At 39.7% G+C, this 25522-nt stretch overlaps 1 protein-coding gene and 1 long non-coding RNA gene across 2 annotated transcripts in view; both read right to left on the reverse strand.

Annotated features, from left to right (window-relative positions):
* Positions 1-6536: 6536 nt before the first annotated feature.
* Positions 6537-9281, reverse strand: RTL4 (retrotransposon Gag like 4). Its single transcript, XM_073798876.1, has 2 exons — positions 9270-9281; positions 6537-9097 (listed from the first exon to the last, which is right to left on the reverse strand). The coding sequence occupies exons 1-2, from the start codon at positions 9279-9281 to the stop codon at positions 8423-8425; spliced, it is 687 nt and encodes a 228-aa protein (XP_073654977.1). The 3' UTR covers positions 6537-8422.
* A 574-nt stretch (positions 9282-9855) lies between these two features.
* Positions 9856-25522, reverse strand: part of LOC141277553 (uncharacterized) — a 445745-nt gene continuing 430078 nt past the window's right edge. The window contains exon 3 of the long non-coding RNA XR_012329126.1: positions 9856-10026. This is a non-coding gene — a long non-coding RNA (uncharacterized lncRNA). The remainder of the gene's footprint in view (positions 10027-25522) is intronic.

A 25522-nucleotide genomic window follows, 5' to 3' on the forward strand; every position in this document is an offset into this window, starting at 1 on the left:
TTTTTTTTTGCTGTTACTAGGCATTGACTCCTCAAGCTGATATAAGAGATTGAGCTAAAAATAGTGTAGTTTCAGTAGGGAAAGTCATTGTATCAGGACTCTTTGCACCTCTATAAAAGGATTTTATTAGCTTCAAGGCTAAACATCTTCAGGCATAGCAGGATTCAGTGATTCAAAAACTATTATCAGCTACATGCACCCCAATGTTCATAGCAGCATTATTTACAATAGCCAAGATATGGAAGCAACCTAAGTGTCCATGAACAGATGAATGGATAAAGATGTGGTATATATCTATAATGGAATATTAGCCATAAAAAAGAGTGAAATGTTTTGCCATTCGCAACAACATGGATGGACCTGGAGGGTATTAGTGAAAAAAGTCAGAGGAAGACAAACACTATATGTTATCACTTATATGTGGAATCTAAAAAATAAAACACATGAATGAATATAACAAAACAGAAAGACTGACAGATATAGAGAACAAACTAGTGGTTACCAGTGGGGAGAGGAAAGGGAGGAGGGGCAAGATAGGGGTAGAGGATTAACAGGTACCAACTACTATGTATAAAATAAATAAACTAGAAGGATGTAAAGTACAGTACAGGGAAATATACCTATTATTTTCTAATAACTTTAAGTATAATAAAACCTATAAAAATATTGAATCACTATGGCATACACTTGAAACTAATATAATGTTGTAAATCAACTATATTTCAATAAAAAATTTATACTTAAAAGTATCATCACAGGGCTTCCCTGGTGGCGCAGTAGTTGAGAGTCCGCCTGCCGATGCAGGGGACACGGGTTCGTGCCCCGGTCCAGGAAGATCCCACATTCCGCGGAGCGGCTGGGCCCGTGAGCCATGGCCACTGAGCCTGCGCGTCTGGAGCCTGTGCTCCGCAACGGGAGAGGCCACAACAGGGAGAGGCCTGCATACCGCAGAAAAAAAAAGTATAATGCTTACTGGGGAGGCAAACAGCAAATGTCCCCTACAACCACACCTGGACAATCCATTAGGGTTGTTTGATGCAGAAAGCATGCATTCAATAAAGAACCACCAATGAAATTTATATGGACTACCAAAACATCCTATTCAAGCCTCTACAAAAATCCCATTGTTTCATCATATGGATGAGACTAATTTAGAGGCAAGAAACAAAAAATAGGGATAAATGGGCCTTTTGAAAGGAGAAATATAAACAATGAGATGTCCATGGGCTGGTCTGATTTAATACTTTAATATGTTTTAGATCCGGGGTCAGGAAACTTTTTCTGTAAAGGAACAGATAGTTAATGTTTTTGGCTTTGTAGCCCATACATGTCTTAGCATGAAAGCACCCAAAAACATGTAAATGAATGGGTATGACTGAGTTCCAATAAAATTTTATTTTTAAAAACAGGCAGTAGGTTGGATTTGGCCCACAGGTGGTAGTTTGTTGAATCTGGTTGTAGATGGATAGTAAGGTACTATGTAGGAGTATGGACTCTTGCTGTTAGAAGTATCTAGATTTGAGTCTTGCTGTTTACTTACTAGCTCTATGCATAATTTCCTTCACTACTCTAAGCCTCAATTTCCTCACCTGCCTAATAGGGATAATAATAACAGATGTCTAAGAGTGTTGTTTTAAGAATTAAAAGAAAATACACATAAAGCACAATGCCTGGCATGTAGTAAGTGGTCAGTACATGGTAGCTATTATTATTATTATTAAAGCCAATGGGGAAAAACTATAAGAAAAACTTATGAAAGGGAAGAAAGATGAGCTTCAGTGTTAAGGATATCTATTTATTAAAACATTCCAACTACATTTTTAGGGTAGTGGAATTTGTGTCATCAATTACATCTCAGGAAAGAGAATAGTAGGCTTCAGGGAAAGGTCTACAATGACTCTTTCCTCAAGATGCTGATGAAACCCAAAAAGGCCAAAAAATTACTGGATATTATTTTTAAAAGCTTTAGTTACAAAAGAGACGAGGTTATCTTGTTCAAATTTGTTTTGTGTCCACACCTGGAATTCTGGGTAAGTTTGGAATAATTATTTTCGCTAAAGACAGAGTAGAGATGGATAAGATTTGGAAAGGGTGTGCTGAAGAGATTACTGGCCTATATGTGTGAGGGCCCACATAAAAGATTAAGACTTTTCAGTCTGGGACATCAATCTGGGAAGGACAGGTAGGATAGTAGTCAAGAACATGGCCTTTTCTGTCAGATAGATAGACCTGGAGATGAATCCTGGCTACATGACTTATTAGCTTGAGTCCTTAGATAAATTACTTAAACCTTATGAGTTTACTTGTTTTCACCTGTAAAATGCAAATACTAATAGTGTTACTGTGGGGATTATGCCCATGAATCGGAGAGTCTTGTGCTCGGCACACAGTAAGTACTCAGTGACTATTATTATTATTTGAAGCCTCTAAAATCATGTGTGAAGTGATCAGCATCAAGACAGACTCTTTCATATCCTGGAACAATTTAATGGGGAGGGGAATGTCTTTAAATTATACATAGATGAAGCTAATGCAAGTAAGGGGAAGTCTGATGTAAATGGCAGATAGTAAGCCAATGGTATCCATTGCCCCCATGAAGCATTACAGACTGAAAACATATTTAATAAAGGATACATGCATGGTAGACTCATCATGGGTAACTAAGGGAACATGAAGTTTGATAGTTGTTGCTAACCTTATGGTTATTGTAAAAAAGAACATGGCTATCTTCCTACAAATGCTCCTAAGAGACAGATTGTTGAACTGGAAATTCCCTGAGGTTGATATAGTGGTGGCAGATCTCAAATTTCAATGACCAACTAACTGTTGTCAGACTAAATCAAATTCTTGTTTTAATCTTGATATTCCTATGACAGTGGCAGGTAACAACCATCAGGAGCCTTCAAAGTCCCTGTTGTCTCTTGGCATTGTGAAAACACTGTAAACATCATTGAGCTATTATTCAAAAAGACCCAATAGCTTTGAATGAAGAGCTACAGAAATATGAGGGCTTTGTGATAGCCAGAAACTTTTGTTAGAATCCTGACTCAACAAGCAAGAGCCTACCCAGTCAGATAAAGCAGACACAGTACATGTTTAGATTTGTCAAGGAATTTTCTACAACTATTAGAAACACAAATGAAATCTCAAAGTCCTAGAAGGCACTGATTTGCTATGTGCTTCTTTTATAGACTGTTGTCCAGAACATGTATTTCAACCAGTGGCTATGTGAATACCAGTTACTAGAGTGGCCTTTCTCTACTGAGTGGTCTTGGGAGGTGTAATAGGGTCAGTTAGGCTGGTCAGGAGGGGTGTGACTTAGAGTGTTTTCCTCTTCTATCAGAGATCAGCTCTGGCATTAGCAAGATACTGGTTTCAAACCCTAGCCCTGCCACTTACTTGGTGTGTGAATTTAGGGCAGAGAAGTTAACTGCTCTGAACTTTCATTTCATCCTCTTTAAATTGAATTAATAACACCTGCCCCATAAAGGCGTGGTAAGCATTAAATGTCAGAAATGGATATTCTATCAATATATTTTAGTAGTGTGAAATTAAATGAGTATCATTAACAAAGCATCTATGACCCAGCAATGCCACTACTGGGCATATACCCTGAGAAAACCATAATTCAAAAAGAGTCATGTACCACAATGTTCATTGCAGTACTATTTACAATAGCCAGGACATAGAAGCAACCTAAGTGTCCATTGACAGATGAATGGATAAAGAAGATGTGGCACAGATATACAATGGAATATTAATCAGCCATAAAATGAAACAAAATTGAGTTATTTGTAGTGAGGTGGATGGACCTGGAGTCTGTCATACAGAATGAAGTAAGTCAGAAAGAGAAAAAACAAATACCGTATGCTAACACATATATACGGAATCAAAAAAAAAAAGGTTCTGAAGAACCTAGTGGCAGGACAGGAATAAAGACGCAGATGTAGAGAATGGACTTGAGGACACGGGGAGGGGGAAGGGTAAGCTGAGACAAAGTGAGAGAGTGGCATGGACATATATACACTACAAATGTAAAACAGGTAGCTAGTGGGAAGCAGCTGCATAGCAGAGGGAGACCAGCTCAGTGCTTTGTGACCACCTAGAGAGGTGGGATAGGGAGGGTGGAGGGAGATGCAATAGGGAGGGGATATGGGGCTATATGTATACATATAGCTGATTCACTTTGTTATACAGCAGCGACTAATACAACAATGTAAAGCAATTATACTCCAATAAAGATGTTTAAAAAAAACAAAGCACTGAGCACAGTGCCTGGCATAAACCAACTATTAGTTCCCTTTCTCTAGACGCACACAAAGCCAGATTTTTTGTCCAAAGGGATGAGTCTTCTATGCATAGGGAAAACTGAAATTCTACAGGGTTCTCCATGTAAAAGTAAATGGAGTGGGTGGAATACAGTCACAATTGGCTTATCACTGAGCTGGATGGATAAGAGTACCAGTGCCATGTAAGGTATGTACTAGAAGTCAATGAGCAGGAAGCAGGTTCAAATAGACTGCAGAATCAAAGCCAATACCAGGAAGTAATACCAATAATTTAGTGCATGAATGCTCAAAGTTATAGTGGAAATCAATGACTGGAAAGTGTGGTTCAAATACCAAGATAGTTCTACTGATTCTACTAAATGGTGTAACTCACTTCCAGGACTTTTGTTTGTAAAGCGTGGGCAGTGACGCCTGCATGAAGGTGACATTGAAGATTCATGACACTATATTCCCTTGAATGTTTTTCCATTTTCCTGGCCAAGTGAGACCTGAAGCTTCATAGGGAGGCAATAAAGCATGGCCACCAGTGTATCAATAAAAGGCTTTCTATATGTAACACAAGCTTCCAGGGCTCTCCCAAGGGCATGAGGTTTTACCTTTTGCCCAGAGGCTGGTATATCTTAAATTTTCTGTTTTGTTTCAGAGATGACTATTATCATAGGCAAGATGGTGCTGGGTGGAGAAGATCTTCCAGAGTCCAAAAAAAGGGTGATATGTTTTAACCATCATGGATAGAAGTGAAGGTTCTATGGGTCTGATTGAATAATGAGAGTCACATGGGTCCCATGTGCTGCCATCTGGACAGAATGGAGGTAGTGAGAATTAGGTCAATCATACACTCTTCTCTCTCTAAAGGTGTTTGTCAGGGGCTCATGTCTACAGTCATGTGTTATGTCTTCATCCACGGCAGTATATTCTGATGGTTAGACTGAACTATGTGGTATTGTAAGAAGCAATTACTTATGCCAGGTACCATGGTGCTGGGTGTGAGTAGAAGTAAACGTAGGAAGTGCAGACCATAGGTATTTAGGAATGTTATTATAGCTGTAGACAAATGAGAGAGATAAAGAGGGATACTGACTGACTGTTGAGGCAAGGCTCCCAGGGAGGACAGTCTTCAGTGGATTCACTATGGTTCACACTGTGATGCTGACTTTGCATGGTGAGAATCTTATTTTGTTTCCAGTGTGCTCAGAGGTGATTAGGGTCTGGAGAACGGATGCTATTAAAACCACAAAATTGATGTATAAGCCAAACACCAATTTATTCACTTATAATGAGAATTAACTGCCAAGTAGGCTAGAACACTTCATGTCAGCTGGTTAGCAAATTTTCTTCCCATAACAAAGTTTATATGGGAGAGTAATTAAAATCAGATTATTTCTTAGAGCATGGAGTCAGAGCAAGGGGAGTTAGGTGACAATCTTAATGGCTAATGACACAAATTGGGATGGCCTGGTGCCTCTATCCCATTGCAGGTAGACCCTGGCAGGGTCTGCTGATCAAAATCCCCTCTCTGACTCTAGGGAGATTACTGATGCCTTACGGCTCTTTAATTGCCCCCTTTTCTAGATTCCATGCAAATCATTCTTTTGTTAACAGTTCGTTCTTCAGACTTGTAAAATGATTAAATTCCCTCTTGCTTGGTGGCATCAATCATGTAGCAGATCTGCCTCCCTAAAACTACAACCTTGGTTATACCTGGGGGTTCCCCAAGCCTTTGCAACTGCAGACTACATCTTTGAGTAGGGTACATCTCATTTGTTCTCTGTAGATTTTAATTAGTTTCACTCTCAGAGAAATTCACTTAGGTGTAAGTTCTGAGGACTCATCCATGTAACTCTCTTTATGCTTAGTAATTAATTCATTCCAATTGAAGTGGATGGTATCACTATAACAATATTTTAAAGTGGTAAACAAAATGGTTGCTAGCTAGTAGGCAGTAAAGCATTATCCCAGCATCCTATTCATATGGTCAGCCTGGCTGTTGGATTGTATCACATAGAGCACAAGAGGCCCTTGATTTGGAATTTCTCAACAAGGAGCTTCTAGAAGTAGGAGGTGAACTGAACTACATAGCCCAGGATTAATGATCTGTTCTGAGAGGCTATGGAATCTGAAGATTTCTTGGGGAAGAAGGTAATGTTGCTGCAGAGGGAAAGTCCTCTGCAGAAAATAAAGTGACATATCTTTATATGTAAAAAGTACATGTGCATAAGGAGTACGCAATGATAAATTGTGGCCCTAAGATAAAGAAAGATTGGTGATTAAGCCAACTGAATGCTCCTGTCAACATTCCAGGACGATATTGGTGTTCGTAAGGAAAGTGACCGGAGGCCATTGGGTTAGTCCTTTATTATAGAATTGGTGGTACTAGATCAGGATACCTGCAGGTAATACCAGAGTCACTTAAAGTTCAAATAGAGATCCGTTAGAGGATCTCATGCAATCCCAGTACACTAGTGGGAACTTCTTACCACAATTGAAATATGTGCATTCAGGTCTCCTAGTTGTCAGAGCATATGGAGTAAGGTGGATGTATAGCAAGCTGTTAATAAAGGAGACTCCTCGCGAATACAAATAAGAATTAGCACAGTGGTTAGTGAGGCACTGATGGGTGAAAAGATATCTGTTTGTTAGTGCTATAGGATAAGAGTAATAAGGTCCTAGCTGAGTTTAGGTATTGTCAAAGCATAATTCTCCAGGCCAAACTACAGTGGCGCTTCGTGTTCTGAGAGGCCTTGATGGCTGCTAGGAAATATGGAATTACTGATTTTACTTCAGGAAATCCATTATGGGGACATACATCAGCCCTAAGAAGCAGGGAACAAAGAGCAGGTAATTACCGGAAAACACCAATTATCACTGCATATCCTTAACATTTTAGGGATTTTTACCTTTTCAGCATAGCACTACTTTTGCTCAGAAGCATTAGGAATCCATACACAGAGTTAATGTATGCCAAAAGTACAACACAAGCAATCATACCCCCATTTCGTGAGTTTTATGTACAGATGGTGTTGATGTATATGCCCCAGGATTTGAAATGTGAGATGGTTCAGAAAATTGTCTGCCATTAATTGCTCTTCAAGAGCCTCAACTAGATGAAGGTCCCCAGAGGTGGTCCATAAGGGTAGAGCTTAGCATCAATGAGCAGTGATCCTAGATGGTGACCACACTGAGGCCTCTAGAGTCAGAAACTACTGAAGGGCTTGATCCTCAGTCTTCAGTGGAGATTTAGTTAGCCAGGTTCCCTGTCTAAGGCAGCAGGGACATGCTTCAGACACAGTAATTATGATGGGACACACTAAATACTTGTTAGAGGTCATTATCCTAGAGCATTTTGACTTGGCCATAAGGCATGCTGGAACCTGAAGTAGGTTGTTGGAGAAAAGCTAGGGCTTGGCTAAAAACATATACCTGCCTGAAGGGCTAACTCTCAAAGAAGTGGACCCAAAGTTCCAAGCAGACTGCTCAAAGGGCCATACCATCTAGTTTGTCAATAGCCAAGAGATTACTTTTGAGCAAGCAGCAGTCTTTAAATAGTAGCAAAATATATAGCTGTATGAAAAGGTGGCATAGCTGTGTTTCCATGAAGGTTGGTTTGTGTTAAGCTGGACTCTAGTCAGTAGGTGGAGCAGGATTCAGCCTCTAGTAGGAAAATGTTGGTAGGATATGGAAATGCAACTGGGACTTCAGCCAAGAGTCCTAAACCAACAGGGGACTAGGATACAGACCAATGAGAGTAGGGGTGAAGGCCTTGGGCCAACAAACTCAACCCAGGTATCTATCACCTATCGGTGGGGATGGAGTTCCCAATGTATTTCCAGGGTGGTTTCCACTGGTCAGACTGGGCAGAGTTTTTCCTGCAGGCTTTCAGTACACTTGGGAAATTAGTCCCAACTGTATAAAGTGCCTGGGAATTGTTTTCATCATTGCTTTATCAAGTTTGGTGATGGGTCACCAAATGAACAAGATCTGGTTGTTTAAATTCTCAGAAGCCTAGGAGTTCATGACTGTAAAGTGGTATCCCAGTTCCCCATCTGTATTTTACATGTTAATGCAGGATATAAATCAACGAGGCTGGAGGTGAGAGGGGTATAAGTTTACAATGTGACCTGCCTGGGCTCCTCTTACTGGTGAGCTGGGTTATTTATCCTTGCTGGGGCTCGAGAACGTTTGGCAAGGCAATCTCTTGTGAAGTGACCGGCCTGGCTGCAGTAGAGGCATGACTGAGTTTCTTGCTGGCGGGCTCGTTTGGCTGGAGTAAGAGGCAGCTGGCTTCCTCGAAGCTGTATAGGGTCTTCCTTGGGTGGTGGACCTGTGGGGTTGGAGATCAGGGAAGCCAACACTGGGATCTGGGCCTCTGGCTGCAGGAGCTCTGGCCTGTCACTACGTTGCTTATCCAACTGAATACACTGAGTGATAAGGTCTGGGAGATTGTCCATCAGATCTGTGCCATTTACTTCAGCCTGAATGGAGTCAGCTAGTTCCTCCTGGAAGTGATCACTCTGATTGGTTTCATTATATCTCAGATTTTGAGCAAGGAGCTGGAAAGTAGTGGCATCCTGCTGAGAGAAGTTGTCCCTTTTGTCAACCTTAGCATTCATCAAGGGGTTCATTTCCTGTTTTGTGGGCTCACCAAATGACTGCTGTAACTCAAGAACAAAGTTCTCATATTGCTTCAACAGAGCACTCTGGTAGGTGGTGATTCTGTGTAATTCTCTACTGTATCTTCTGGAATCAAGTGAGACTAAGCAGAATTGAGTACCAATATTGGATACCAATGAGCAGACAGTGGTTTTGCTCTGTGATCAGACAGACGGTGTCATGAGCAAGTAGCCAAATCTGTTAACTATGAAGAAGTCACAAGGGTATGCTGAGAGCTGAGAAATGCCAAAAACTGTTGTCCACTACTCAGTGTTGCCTCTTCTTCATGGAGAATGCCAATGTTCTGCACATTCAGAAGAAATAAATTACCTTAGGACACATAGAAGATTTGGAATTAAGAAGATAAATACAAAAGTTACAGTAGATTTCTCTCCCCACTCCCCTTCTTGGTAATATGGAGGCAATTTGCCCTCAGACTAAGCCTTTGATTCTAAAGTATCTTTCTTTATCAGAGAATCAAAGAATTTTACAATCCAAAGTGATCGTAGAAATCATCCAGGCCAAATTTGCGATTTCACAGATGAGAAAACAGAGACCTAGAGAAGTAAAAATGTTTGCCCAAGGTCATACAACTAGTTAATATCAGAGCTGGCCTGTTCATCAGAACTGCTGTCCAAAACAGCACTTCCTCCAGGACTACAAATGTGCTCATTTGCTTACACTACTTGGGCATAATGATGGTTCTTGCCCTTTGCTACTCCAAACGATCAGGGAATCAGCAGTTTTGGCATCACCAGGGAGGTTGTTGGAAATGCAGACTCTAAGGTCCCACCCCAGACCTACTGAATCAGTGTTCCATTTTAACAAGATTCTCCAGGTGATTCGAATGTGCATTGAAGTTCGAGAAGTGTTGCTCTAGAGAGCACTTAGCCAGAATTGGAATACTCACTGGTTGGACTTGACCCTCAGTGCTCCAATCATAGCCTGCAGTGCTGTGAGGATCTGATTGCTGTGGTGGTAGTTAATTCATTTTTTCTGGCTTTCTAGTCTGTGTCTGAGGTCACATTTGGTTGCCATGGACATGATTAAGACATCACAGGCAAGATGAAGAGGTGAGATTGAGGACCTAGCAAAGAAGAACAGAACATTCTTAAATTATAAAGATCAAAATGTTCAGCAGTCTTCCCTGCGTTGATAACAAGAATATAGCAACCAGTAAAAGTTTAAAACAAACCCCAAACATATTGTACGTTGGTTGAACTATTCTGCTATGTAATTCCTCTCACTGTCCTTTCCTTGTGTAGTATTTAAATGTATTTAAATCGGCCATCAGTGGGCAGAAAAATATGTATCACTGAAAGCAAGATTTGATTCCCTAGGTTTTATTTGATGGTACCTCCTCTCGAAACCTATGGAAGAAATTATTGGAAGAATGAAATAGTGTACGATGGGGGGCCAGAGACTTGCCCAAACACTATCAGTTGGATGATTTGAAGAACTCATTTGCTTCTCAATTTCTTTTTATCTAATGAGGATGACTATCTGGTCTACCTCAAAGGGTTGCTGTGAGTATCAATGAGACAATAGATAGGTGCTCTGAGTAGCAACAAAAAATGAGAGATTTGCTTCCAAGATTGTTCCAGTGCAGCTGAACAATGCCAGTGGTGAGGCTCTACCCTCAGTGCATAACGCCAAAGTAGAAAGATACTGTCATACCTCCTTTCATTCTTCCTTTCCATACCTCACCCATCTAGTCTACTATTTACCTTTCAGACATCTTTCACTTTACAGGTGCCCATCCATGAGTTTATTCCTGTCAACCCAGCTAGGTGTCAACTGATAGCTAATATGTTAATTATTGAGTGTTAATGATTGGCCTTTCTCAGGGTATTCATTTTTGTTTCCTCAAACTTTAATGTGTACAAAAATCCACTTGGTCCCAATCTCTAGCAATTCTGATTCAGTAAGTCTGGAATGGATGCCAGGAACCTGTACAGGTTGGCTGGCAGATTTCTGATGATGGTGGTCCTTGTGAGAAAAACCATCCATACAAATATCATGCAATAAAGCCATATTAGTAGCATCTCAGAGAAGTAGGGATGGGGAGGAGACATATTTGGGGGTAGGAGGCTGACCCTCAAATGAGGTAGAATAGGTGGTAGCCTATTCTACCTCCATATAAAGCCACAAATTGCCCACACTGTTCTTAACAACTGCTCATCTCTCCCAGGTAATAGAAAGCAAGAGTTCAGCATGTAGGTTCTAGAGTCAGACTGACCTGGGTCCAAACCCTGGCTTGGCCAAAAGTTGTGTGACTCTGGACAAGTTACTTAACCTCTGTGAGAATCCAAACTTTAAAATGGAGATGATATTAATACGTGCCTCTTGGTGTCATGAAGATTAAATGAGATGAAAAGAGATGAGCACAGCTTCATGCAGATGGCAAATGCTCCATAAATGTTAGCTATCATTATTCTAGGTCCACAGTCTGTGTTTTAGAATTTAAATTATTTTCAGATTTAAGAAAAGTAACATAGAGTATGTACTGTTTATTACATAACACTCCCAGTAATGTCTGGGAAAACATCCCATAATTAAGCCATTAACATTTCTGCAGGAAAAAAAATGTCTGAATATTCATACTAAAAGAGATAAAGACTAAGTTCATGTCAGTTCAGGTCAGGTTTTTCTGCCAAATAAGTTTTGGCACCAAATTTAAAAAAAAAAAAAAAGCTTCTGTTGTACAGAGCCTTTTGATTTCAGAATTGAAGCTAAGGGTTTGTGGACCTCTACCAAACTCTTTTTTCTGGGGTGCAATTATAACTTTTCCTTCTCTGTCCCTGCTTTCTGCCCTTTGACTCCACTCTCAGAAGTTCCAGAATATCTGTAGAGGTCTCCAGTTTCTTTACAGAATTATGTATTCAAAGTGGCAGATCATTTAATTTTTCTAATTATGTAGCACTGGTGAAACACTTGCTAAAATTATAAGCATTAGCCCAAATGCAAATCATACAATGGCACTGTTGTCAATGGCAGTGGCTTAATCCCTCAAAGAAAATCTACCTTGCCTTATCATTTTGGAAATTGCTCTCCTTTTAGAGGTCAATGGCCTTCTATTGGATTGTTCCAGCAGATCCTGGGGGAAGAGCTGACAGTCTGGAGGAGTTCCAGACCACAGTCCTTCGGAGACAAAGTAGAGACAGAGCTCATAACTCAAATGCACAGGCTTGAGGGATCAGACTAGTGAGCTTGGACCAGGTCTGATAGAAAACTGCATATGCTTAAGCTTTTCCTTAATCAGTATGTGCTTCAACTACAAAAACAACACAAAAATAGGTTTAGTAAACTATTGCAGGTCACTTTGATGTTTGTGTTCAGTTTGAACCGAAGCCATAGTTAAGAGTTTCCCCAGATATAAAACTACTCCACTCTGGAGTCCCCTAAGACCCCATTTGGAGAAGGGCCTGCAGTATCCTGCTGCCTGTAAGGGAGCTTTGTGACCTTACACTGCTTTATTTTCAAGCTGTTCTACATAACTCATTGGAGAAGATTGAACTAGGGTCATGCAACTACCCAAAGCAGCTGCATTCTTACTCTTGTTCTCCAGATCTTCTAAGGAATGCTGTGGTCATAGGAGCTAAACTGATAGATAAATAACCCTGATAAGGTGACCACAGGGGCATACTGTTTGAACTTGTCTGAAGACTTGGGTGTGACCCCAGCTCTGCCACTATCTATACTGACAACCTTGGGCAAGTCACTTCCTCTCTCTGGGTCAGTTTCTATATCTGTATAATGAAGGGATTGGGTTTCTTGAAGTTTATTAAGATAAGAAATTCTGATTCAGGAAGGTTAACAGGAGACCTAGGAATATGAAGTTTTTACAGGCACCCCAAATTATTCTGTGTTAAGAAGTCTTCAGATGTTACCTTGGGAATATTGGGTGACTGCCCACACAAAACTGTATTTGTCAGAGGTTCTCAAATTTCAGGATACTTCAGAATCCCCTGGAATTTTAACATACAGATTTTGGGGCCTCACCCCTAGACAGTGTGATTCAGTGGGTCTGGGATGAGGCCAGTAATTTGCATTTTAATCAAGCTCTGTCAGTGATGCTGATGCAGAAGTTTCCCCAGCAACACTTTCAAAAAACTGTAGGCTGAGTAATCTCAAAAGGCCCTTTCTGCTTCGGCACTATCTACTTTTTTGAAAGTAGAAAATATTTGACTCCAAAAGTGGCCCCTGAAGTGTGTGATATGTAGATTGCTTCCTTCCTAGACTCTGCTTGAGGCTGCATGGTCACCTCTAAACAGTGGGCTAGTGCAGACCTGGCTCAGGCATGTGAGATGTAGCTGGCTCGGAGACAAGAGAGAGAGTAGCAATTGAGTTGACCCTGCTCTCAGGACTCTGTAGTTCCTGCTGGGAGTTATGTACTATTCTGCTCTGCTCTGCCTGTGAATGAGGTAGAAAAATCGTTCTCTTATCCCCATATCATAGACAGAGCAGCCCAGCTGGGATCAAAATGCCTATTGCTATGACTCAGACCTCATACCTTCCTCTAAGCGTCAACCTTCCTTCTGGCTCAGCTGGACCCATGGCCTAGCTGCTTATGAAGTTCAACATGTCATGAACACTATCTACAAGTATTCCCTGTCAGTCTCCCAGTTTTCCTTTCGAATGTGCACAACTCTATTAAGGAGCCCTATCAGCCTTCCTGCTCCTTGGGTCTATTTAACATTCCTCCTAAGGTCATGTTTCCCAGTCTCCTCCTTCACCTACCTTCTCTCCTTTGCCTACTGTCTCTGCTGGCAACCACAGCACATGTCTGAATGATTCTGCTCAGTCACCAGCCAGAATCATGACCGATAACCTCATCCCAGCAATACATGACCCATTTACACTGTTCTTTTCTCTCAATCCAATAAAGAAAAATGCCTAGAAGGAATGGGAGAGTTTTTCTAGGAAGGCAAGGATCTGGACACTGGATGGAAGGCAAGGTGATCTGCCATTAGGTGGACATGATAGCACTAGGGTTGAACACAGAGTATTGTGTGGAGTCAAGGAAAAACCCCAAAGATAGACTCTATTGCTTCTTTGCTGTACTTGCCAATTTGATTTCAATTGAGGGGTACCAACGTTATATGGGTGGTGAAATGAAGACTTCAGGGAAAGTAGCCACGTTTTGGAGGTTTGTCAACTCCTGAAGATCAAGTGTGCTGCTACTTACAGCTCATAAGAGATGTTATAACATATGGCAGATAACCTTTGCAGCAGGATTGGGTCGAAGTCTCATTTCAGACCTGCAAGTGCTGAAGACATGGCAGGCCTCTGACACACTGTAAATGCAGAGATTTTCATTTGTATTTGGTAAGAATAGGAAAGAAAAGTCCTGTTTTCCTTCAGTTGTATCCACCATTTTTGTAGGTCTTTGGTAACAACACTTGTGATTTCTTGAGTACCTAATTTATGCCAGCTTACATACTCTGATTGGTACTGGCTGCCTGGAGCTGTATGTAAGAGGATTCTGGACCTGTAACTGGCCTCACTGGTAGAATGTTGTGAAGGATTGTCAGTGTCTGCCATGGGGTCTGGAGGGATAACTGCAACATGCTGAACATGCGTTTGTTGCCTCTCTTGTAGACTGTATGATCCTCACAGTAGTCTTATGAAGTAGGTATGATTATTTGCATTTTACATATAAGGAAGCCAAGCCCCTACCTGCACTTCAGAACATGTAATCATGCCCACTCCTGCTTTTAATCTCTTTCTCCCCTCACCTAAAAGCCCTCTTCTTCCTATGCTCAGCTTAAGTTCAGCCTCCTCGTTGCTGCCTCCTCTGACTACTCAGACCCTTACTAACTTCTCCATTCCCTGAACCGTGTGGAAGGACACATGATTTTATGTTCCCTCCTGGAGGAAGCCTCTTTCTTTTAAACTCCCACAATACCTTGCACAGGGCTGGTTCCATGGGCCTTATGTAAATCTGTGTTGATGGATACATTAAGATGATAAAGGGCTAGGGGAAGGACAAGCAAAAGAATCCCTACCAGTAGTAGCCTGAGGTTAAAACTGTGACAAGAAAAATAAGACCTGGAATCCAGTCATGAAAATCTGATCAAAATGGGAGGAAGCTGAGTAAGCAAGCAGGGGGATGGGAGCTCTGTAGAAGTGGTCTGAGCTTGAAGGAAAGCCCAGCAGGCATTGGTATCACCAGTTTTTGGCGTTCTATCCACTATCTTCCTTTCTTCCTTAAGCCCCATAAATTCAATGATTTTTATTTTTTGGCAAGGCAAAACAAATGATCATGTCTGACAAAGACTTCTTTACTACTTCTAGGTTCAAGGAAGCAGTCTGGGAGAGTGCTTTACATAACTGAGTGTGCACCTTGTCATGTTTTATAAGAACAGTGAGATAACATTCTAAATTGGGACCATCTCAATAAATCTGGGTTGAGCTATCACCATACCCATCTAATCAATATGTGAAAATATTAAAAGAACAACCAGAAAGGAATGATTAGGTTCTTATCCCCATTGAGTTTCACTGTCTATGTGTACAGAAATTTAAGTATCTTAAAAATCACTTTAATATTCATTACCTCATTCAATCTTGACCACAATTTTGTCATTTTTCAGGTCAGAAAACCAAGGCACTGAGATTTTAAGTAAAGTCAAGGGTCAAAGGGGAAACTTGATACATGTGTAACTGTCTCTGGAGGACTCCTGTGTGGAATACTTGTTCTCAGAGACAAGTAAGGCACTATCTGAAGACGTTTGGGAGGGTAGAGGTGGAGATGGGATGATTGTCTCCATGAAGTAATTTATGAGTTCCATATCATTGGAAGAATGCAAGCAGAGTTAGCATTACTACTTGGTGAGGAGTAAAATACAGGTGATGAAACTGACCACTAGTTGTATGCAATCTAGAATCTGATCCTCAGATCTACAGCCAACCTGAACCTTACCCACCTTGCCCACCTACCTCAGAGCTCCTGTTCCTAGAGGAGACTCTGACTAAGCTACAGCAGACTTTGTTTACCAATTTGAGGATTTATCTTTGTTCCTCTGTCCATTCCCAATGCCCCCGTCATTTCAAACAGTATATGCTGTTTCAAGTAAACAATTAGAGGAAGAATGGAAAAATTCTGACCTGCAGATCTTAAAGAGTCATAAAATGAGCCCTTTAAATTTGAAGTGAAAGGTCTTCTCCTGCATTTGTGCTCCCTGCTGCCTCTTTCATCTTTAATTCATTAAGTGCAATTCACTTAGTGATGAACACCACTTGCAACTGATGAGCTGACAGAGCCTAGCCCACTTAGATTTAAACTTTTTTTTTTGCTTTGCCATGTCCCTGTGGTATGCAGGCAACCTGTGGCCCTGCTCAAGGTGGAGAAAACTTAATATAAACAACTTAGTCCATATCATGTTTTTCAATTATCAGATGTCTCCTAGAAAATATTTGCAAATGAAGCCACTGACAAAGGATTAATCTCCAAAATTTACAAGCAGCTCATGCAGCTCAATATCAAAAACAAAAAAACCAACCCAATCCAAAAATGGGCAGAAGACCTAAATAGACATTTCTCCAAAGAAGATATACAGATTGCCAACAAACACATGAAAGGATGCTCAACATCACTAATCATTAGAGAAATGCAAATCAAAACTACAATGAGGTATCACCTCACACCAGTCAGAATGGCCATCATCAAAAATCTACAAACAGTAAATGCTGGAGAGAGTGTGGAGAAAAGGGAACCCTCTTGCACTGTTGGTGGGAATGTAAATTGATATAGCCACTATGGAGAACAATATGGAGGTTCCTTAAAAAACTAAAAATAGAACTACCATACGACCCAGCAATCCCACTACTGGGCATATACCCTGAGAAAACCACAATTCAAAGAGTCATGTACCGCAATGTTCATTGCAGATCTACTTACAATAGCCAAGACATGGAAGCAACATAAGTGTCCATCGACAGATGAATGGATAAAGAAGAGGTGGCACATATATACAATGGAATATTACTCAGCCATAAGAAGAAACGAAATTGAGTTATTTGTAGTGAGGTGGATGGACCTGGAGTCTGTCATACAGAGTGAAGTAAGTCAGAAAGAGAAAAACAAATATCGTATGCTAACACATATATACGGAATAAAAGAAAAATGGTTCTGAAGAACCTAGGGGCAGGACAGGAATAAAGACGCAGATGTAGAGAATGGACTTGAAGACACGGGGATGGGGAAGGGTAAGCTGGGACGAAGTGAGAGAGTGGCATGGACATATATACACTACCAAACGTAAAACAGCTCGTGGGAAGCAGCCGCATAGCACAGGGAGATCGGCTCATTGCTTTGTGACCACCTAGAGGGGTGGGATATGGAGGGTGGGAGGGAGGGAGACGCAAGAGGGAGGGGATATGGGGATATATGTATATGTATAGCTGATTCACTTTGTTATACAGCAGAAACTAACACACCATTGTAAAGCAATTATACTCCAATAAAGATGTTAAAAAAAAAAGTCTCCTAAAGCCACAGATTAATGTTCCAACTTTAGAGGTGAAGAATTTAAGGCTCAAGAAATGGAAAATTATTCAGGTCATGTTATGACTCTCTTTGCTATGTTCCAATCCCAAACCCTTTCCAGTTAGCCTTTCTTTCCTCTCCCAGCCTTGACTATGAGTGAACAAGCAATGCGGTGATTATAGAGTATGGTGAAGAAGCAACCTTTTAATGTTATTCAGTAATTGGTAACATCCCACCCATACGCAGAGCATTTTATGTGATCTAAGTCTTCTCCTACTGTGTCATTTATCATTTTGATAAAATATGAAGTAGGCAAGGCGTGTCTTCAACACTCCCACCAACAGATAAAGAAAGAATTGTCTAAGGACATACAACTATTTAGTATTAGATCTGGGAATAGCATCCTCAACTCTTGCTCCTAAAAACACTACATCCTGAAAGTAGTTTGAAACAGTGGAAGAATCATGGGCTTGGGAGTTAGAAAGAATTTAGATTAAAATCCCAATCTGAGTTAAGCCAAAGCTCTGAGACCTTGGGCAAGTTACCTCTCTGAACCTTAGTTTTCACATCTGTAAAATCTGTATTGCAAAGTAGCTGTGATGAGTTGAGATACTATATGTAAAGTTCCTGGCATCCAGAAGACAGCAATGATAGAAGCCACTGATAGCATATTTTCTGTAGACACTGGAAGGTTACCTACCAAACGTCCTTGTCACCTGCTCCAGTGTCTATCTGGGAATTTGGAGGAAGGTGATTCTTGATGTGGAGCAAGTGGCTTAAGCTAATTCACTTAGCATATAACATGTCTTAGTGTTTCTCCTTTGAAACACTCATATCACTTGTAATAAATTATTATATGCTCATTCTTCCTACTAGATTATGAGCTAATCAAGACAGGCATCATCCAATTTCATTTCTATATCCCTAAGTCCTAGCATACTTCCTTACACATAGAGGTGTTCAGTAATTCTTTGTTGAATTTATAATATCTGCCCATGACAGACATATAATAGTTAAAACTAGATAGTAGCCAAGTGGTCTTACTGTTTCCCCTTCCCAATATAACTCTTCTATTATTATTCCCTGAAGTGAGTGAAAAACTCAGCCCGGTTGCAGAGCATATCAGCATGTTTTTGCATTACAAATGCCTGAGTTAACCAGATAGAAATATAGATAAAGACTTGTGGCAGTAAAACTAATGCTCAGGAGGCAGATGTCCCAGCCCTAGACTTATGGTGACCTTAGCCAGAGCAGTGAGAAACCTTGAAGACCCTTGAGAATGTACTATGCTAGGACAAATGGGTCATTTAGTTTGTGGCTACTCTCTTCTTATAAGAGTTTCAGATATGCCCAGGCCCTTGGTCAGAAAATTTATCTATCAGATTTGGAAAGAAAATGAGCACAAAATAATCCAGACAAGAGTTGTTTAAAGATATGGTATTTTCAACCACCCTTAAGTGAAGACAGAGGAATTATTTACCTCTCACGTGTCATGCCCCAAGCATAATCGGGCCACAAGCTTCAGCAGTGGGGCAGATTCTGGGGGATGGGAAAAGACCAAATGAGAAGGAGTGGGAGTCTCTAGCATCTCAAGTTGCAGCAGCAACCTCATTTTATTTATGGCCTTTGCTTATAATAGACTCAAAATGCCCTCTTTGCAAAGCCCTTCTGTCTTGAGCCCCAGATTTCAGTAAGGTCATGTCTACTTCTCCATCTTTTCTCATTGGATCATATTTCCAATAAGACAGCTCTTTCCACCTACTTGTGTATCTGTGTTCTTGGTGACCTCTGCATTGAGGATGCTGCTGCCATTGGCACTTGGAGTTCCCAAAGGATAACTGGGGATGCAAAGGTACCAGCGGTAACATGATTCTGCAGAAAGCTGGCCTCTGCCTGACTTTTAAAAAATCTCAAAGTATATTGGGGATATAATTTACATATTAAAAAATTCATCAATTTAGTATGTAGAGTTAATGAGTTTTGACAAATATATATGTGTGTGTATATATATATATATATATATGTATATACATATATATAAAACCACCACCACATTTGAGATATAAAATATGTCCATTACTTCAAAATTCTGTCATATTCCTTTGCAGTCAGTTTCCCCATCCCTGGCCCCAGGTAATCATGAATCTACTTTCTATAGATTTGCCCTTTCTAGACATTTCATATAAATGTAATCATACAATATGTCGTCTTTTGTGATTGGCTTCCTTCACTTAGCATGTTTTTGGGGTTCATCCATGTTGTGGCATGTATCAGTACCTCATTCCTTTTTATTGCCAGAAATATTCTATTGTATGGATATAACACATCTTGTTTCACCTTATTGATGGACATTTAGGTTGTTTCCAGTTTGGGGTCATTACATGTAAAGCTACTATGAGCATTTGTGTACAAATGTATTTTCATTTCTCTTGGGTTAAATACCTAGGCGTAGGTCATATGGTAAGACTGTTTAACTTTACAAGATACTGAAAACTCTTTCCCAAAATGGCTATACTATTTTTCATTCTCACCAACAGTACATGAGTGTTCCAGTCATACATTCTTGCCAACACTTGGCATTGTCAGTCTTTTACATTTTATTTGTATGGAGTTTTACAGAAGCTCCTGAAGGGCCCTGAGCCATTAGATCATTCCCCTATTGGCTGCTCACTATCATCCTATCCCCATGTCCTTTGAGGAATGTGGTAAGAAATGGGAGGAGAGACTTCATTTTTTGCCTGAGGGTAGGGAATCAGTAAAGCTGCCTGTACCTATCCAGGGAGGGAGGCAATCTAATTCTATGAAGAACAAACATCAACAGTATGGAAGATGCAAGGAGACAGATTTGGAATTCCTATAACATAGAACTTTCTAGAGTTTAGAACTGCCTTATAATAGAGTGAACGTCAATAAGAAAGGTGCCCCCTATCACTAAAAGTATTTAAGTAGCAATTGGATGAACACCTCATGGGGATGTGCTGAAGCAGATTCATGTACCAGATAAAGGTTAGATGAATATACTCAGATATTTCTATGACAATGTGAAGTAGATAATATCGAAATTCTGTGACTTCTGATTCTTCCTTTCTGTTCTCTGCCCTTTCACCTGACTTCCAGTTAACCCCCAATCCTTAATGCCCTGGTACCACAAATGGCTGGAAATCAATCTTCACTAGAGTAAGCTACAGATTTCCCTTTTTCAGAGCGTCTGAGTTGTAGTATATTCCCAAATAAGAATCTCTAATGGTAGAATTTCAGGCAAAGCAACAGCCAGTGAGTAAGATGTTTTGGCTAGAATTTCCTGCCTGACACCACTCACATTAAACATAGCATCTAGATCATCATCCAGTCTACCTACTGGCTGATAATGTAGCTCTTGAAGGAAGTCAAAGAGAAAGAAAGCAAAGCTTCCAAATGTGATTTTCAAAGCAGGGTAACAAATGAGGACTAACAAACTCCTTCTCAGCTTGGTTTTCACATCCACATAGACCTGACTATCAAAAATTGTCCATCTGCCAACTCTTTTTTGTATCCAGCACCCTCTAGCACTGATATGGTACTGTATGTTTTTAGAATACTGCTTACATCGACTGACAGCTTTTTTTATATATATCCATCAGGAGTGATGTATCTTTTATTCATCTTCACATTTTAAGTGTCTGTCAGACTGTCAAGTCTTCCTGTCTTCTGTAAGAATGTGTCATAAAGGAAACTGGTTGTGACCTGCCAGCAGGCCTCAGTTATTCAGTCTGCAGGGAGACCCTGAAGAGCAGTGCCAGAGTAAAATGTTCCCAATGATCTCTGTCTTCATAAAAAATAAATCAAGAAAGAAATAGAATGAAACTGTATCAAGGAAATGTTCATTAGATCTGGAGATGAACTTGTATACATGAGTGAACAAAACATGGAATCAGTATACTCAGAGATGGCTGAAGCAACAGCCAGGAAATGGATTTGAGTTGACTTATAGTGGAGGCAGTGCACTGGGCTAGGTGGCCTCAAGTGTATTTGTCATAGATAGTGGCAGATGTGTAGAGGACACTTGCTTTCCTCTTCCTTCCATTTTTTTCTATCCAGGTGGCTTTTAATCATTCTCATATGAAAATATTGTTTATAAGTGTATCGGCAGATTTTTTTCAAAGTCATGAGATAAGTCTCCAGGATATGGGTAGCATCACCATGAAACATGAAGTCCCCTGTTCTAGGTTATTCCAGGAATATTGAGACCCACAGAGGGAAATGATTGACTCTCAGTGATTCTAGAAGAAAGGAGAGGAGCTCTTAACTCTTTATCACATCCAACCCCAAGCCCCAGAGAAAGGACTGAGAGCCCAAATATCAATAATGGCAGAAACCATAGTTTTGATTAACTCAGTCAAGTTTGGCCATCATTGCAGAGGATAAAGGAATGCTGAAAATCAGCCATTCAGATGCCCATACTCCCTACCTTTGATTTGATGGTGTAGGTGGGAGTTTAATCAGCTTAAAGCCCCCATGACTCTACCAGTATTGGCTCAAGAACCAGTGTGAGTTGAGGCCTACTAGTGAAGCCTATAAGGAGATGGAGCTATGAGGAACCGGAGAAAGCTGATAGGCTTACTTTCCTGGTTCTGGGCTCTATATGGACATGACCCCACCCTGAATTCATTATTTTATTTATTTTTAAAAATTTTATTGGCATATAGTTGATTTACCTTGTTGTTAGTTTCAGGGGTACAGCAAAGAGAATCAGTTATACATATACATGTATCCATTCTTTTTTAGATTGTTTTCCTATATAGGTTATTATAGAATATTGAGTAGAGTTCCATGTGCTATACAGTAGGTCCTTATTAGTTATCTGTTTTACCTACAGTAGTGTGGATATGTTAATCCCAATCTCGTAATTTATCCCCCCCCTTTCCCTTTGGTAACCATAAATTTGTTTTCTACATCTGTGACTCTATTTCTGTTTTGTAAAGTTAATTTGTACCATTTATTTTAGATTTCACAAATAAGCGATATCATATAATATTTGTCTTTCTCTGTCTGACTTATTTCTCTTAGTATGACAGTCTCTAAGTCCATCCATGTTGCTACAAATGTCATTATTTCATTCTTTTTTATAGCTGAGTAATAGTGCATTGTATATATGTACCACAGCTTCTTTATCCATTCCTCTGTCAATGGACATTTAGGTTGCTTCCATGTCTTGGCTATTGTAAATAGTGCTGCAATGAACATTGGGGTGCATGTATTTTTTCCAGTTATGGTTTTCTCTGGATATATGTCCAGGAGTGGGATTGCTGGATCATATGGTAGCTCCATTTTTAGTTTTTTAAGGAACCTCCATACTGTTCCGCATAGTAGCTGTACCAGTTTACATTCCCACCAACAGTGCAAGAGGGTTATCTTTTCTCCACACCCTCTGTTTATATATTTTGGAGATTAATCCCTTGTCAATCTCATTGTTTGTAAATATTTTCTCCCATTCTGTGGGTTGTCTTTTTGTTTTGTTTTTGGTCTCCTTTGCTGTGCAAATCTTTTAAGTTTAATTAAGTCCCATTTGTTATTTTCGTTTTTATTTTCATTACTCTAGGAGGTGGATCCAAAAAGATATTGCTGCAATTTATGTCAGAGAGTATTCTGCCTATGTTTTCCTTTAAGAGTTTTATATTATCTGACCTTACATTTAGGTCTTTAATCCATTTTGAGTTTATTTTTGGGTATGGTATTATGGAGTGTTCTAGTTTCATTCTTTTATAGGTAGCTGTCCAGTTTTCCCAGCACCACTTATTGAAGAGACTGTATTTTTTCCATTGTATATTCTTGCCTCCTTTGTTATAGATTAGATGACCATAGGTGCATGGGTTTATCTCTGGACTTTCTATCCTGTTCCATTGGTCTATATTTCTGTTTGGGGGCCAGCACCATACTCTTTTGATGACTATAGTCTTGTAGTATAGTCTGAAGCCAGGGGGCCTGATTCCTCCAGCCCCATTTTTCTTTCTCAAGATTCCTTTGGCTATTTGTGGTCTTTGTGTTTCCATACAAATTGTAAAATTCTTTGTTCTAATTCTGGGAAGTCTGTAGATTGCTTTGGGTAGTATAGTTATTTTGACAATATTCATTCTTCCAATCCAAGAATACAGTATATATCTCCATCTGTTTGTGTTGTCTTTGATATCTTTCATCAGAATCTTATAGTTTTCTGAGCACAGGTCTTCTGCCTCCTTAGGTAGGTTTATTCCTAGGTATTTTATTCTTTTTGATGTGATGGTAAATGAGATTGTTTTTAATTCCTCTTTCTGATCTTTAGTTGTTAGTGTATAGAAATGCAACAGATTTCTGTGTATTACTTTTGTATCCTGCAACTTTACCAAATTCTTTGATGAGTTCTAGTAGTTTTCTGGTAGCATCTTTAGGATTTTCTATGTATAGTATCATGTAATCTGCAAAGAGTGACAGTTTTACTTTTTCTTTTCCAATTTGGATTCCTTTTATTTCTTCTCTGATTGCCATGGCTAGGACTTCCAAAACTATGTTGAATAAAAGTGGCAAGATTGGACATCCTTGTCTTTTTCCTGATCTTAGGGGAAATACTTTTAGATTTTCACCATTGAGAATGATGTTAGCTGTAGGTTTGTCGTATATGGCTTTTATTATGTTGATGTGTGTTTTCTCTATACCCGCTTTTGGTGACTTATTATCATAAGTGGTGTTGAATTTTGTCAAAAGCTTTTTCTGCATCTACTGAGATAATCATACAGTTTTTATTCTTCAGTTTGTTAATGTGGTGTATCATATTGATTGATTTGCATATATCGAAAAATCATTGCATCCCTGGGATAAATCCCATTTGATCATGGTGTATGATCCTTTCAATGTATTGTTGGATTTGGTTTGGTAGTATTTGTTGAGGAATTCTGTATCTATGTTCATCAGTGATATTGGCCTCTAATTTTCTTTTTCGGGTATCAGGGTGATGGTGGCCTCATAGAATGAGCTTGGGAGTGTTTCTTCCTCTGCAATATTTTGGAATAGTTTCAGAAGGATACGTGTTAACTTTTCTCTAAGTGTTTGATAGAATTTGCCTGTTTGTTAGAAGTTTTTAAGTAACAGTTTCAATTTCAGTACTTGTGATTAGTCTGTTCATATTCTCTATTTTTTCCTGGTTCAGTTTTGGAGGTTGTACCTTTCTAAGAATTTGTCCATTTCTTCTAGGTTGTCCATTTTGTTGGCATATAGTTGCTTGTAGGAGTCTCTTATGATCCTTTGTATTTCTGTGGTGTCATTTATAACTTCTCCCTTTTCATTTCTAATTTTATTGATTTGAGCCCTCTCCCTTTTTTTCCCTAATAAGTCTGGCTAAAGGTTTATTGATTTCGTTTATCTTTTCAAAGAACCAGCTTTTAGTTTCATTGACCTTTTCTATTGTTTTCTTTGTCTCTATTTCATTTGTTTCTGCTCTGATCTTTATGATTTCTTTCCTTCTACTAACTTTGGGTTTCGTTTGCTCTTTTTTATCTACTTGTTTTAGGTGTAAGGTTAGGTTGTTTATTTGATATTTTTCTTGTTTCCTGAGGTAAGATTGTATTGCTATAAACTCCCCTCTTAGAATTGCTTTTGCTGTATCCCATAGGTCTTGGATCATGGTTTTTGTGTTGTCGTTTGTCTCTAGGTATTTTTTTATTTCCTCTTTGATGTCTTCAGTGATCAATTGGTTGTTTAGTAGCATATTGTTTAACCTGCACGTGTTTGTGGGGTTGTTTATTTTTTCCCCTGTAAGTGATTTCTAATCTCATAGCGTTGTGGTCAGAAAAGATGCTTGATATGATTTCAATTTTCTTAAATTTACCAAGGCTTGATTTGTGACCTAAGACATGATCTACCCTGGAGAATGTTCCATGTGCCCTTGAGAAGAAAGTGTATTCTCCTGCATTGGGATGGACTGTTCTATAAATATCAATTAAGTCCATCTGGTCGAATGTGTCATTTAAGGCTTCTGTTTCCATATTGATTTTCTGTCTGTATGATCTATCCATTGGTGTAAGTGGGGTGTTGAAGTCCCCCACTATTATTGTGTTACTGTTGATTTTGCCTTTTATGGCAG

This window comes from Tursiops truncatus, chromosome X, assembly GCF_011762595.2.
Source record: "Tursiops truncatus isolate mTurTru1 chromosome X, mTurTru1.mat.Y, whole genome shotgun sequence".
Classification (NCBI taxonomy): Eukaryota; Metazoa; Chordata; class Mammalia; order Artiodactyla; family Delphinidae; genus Tursiops; species Tursiops truncatus.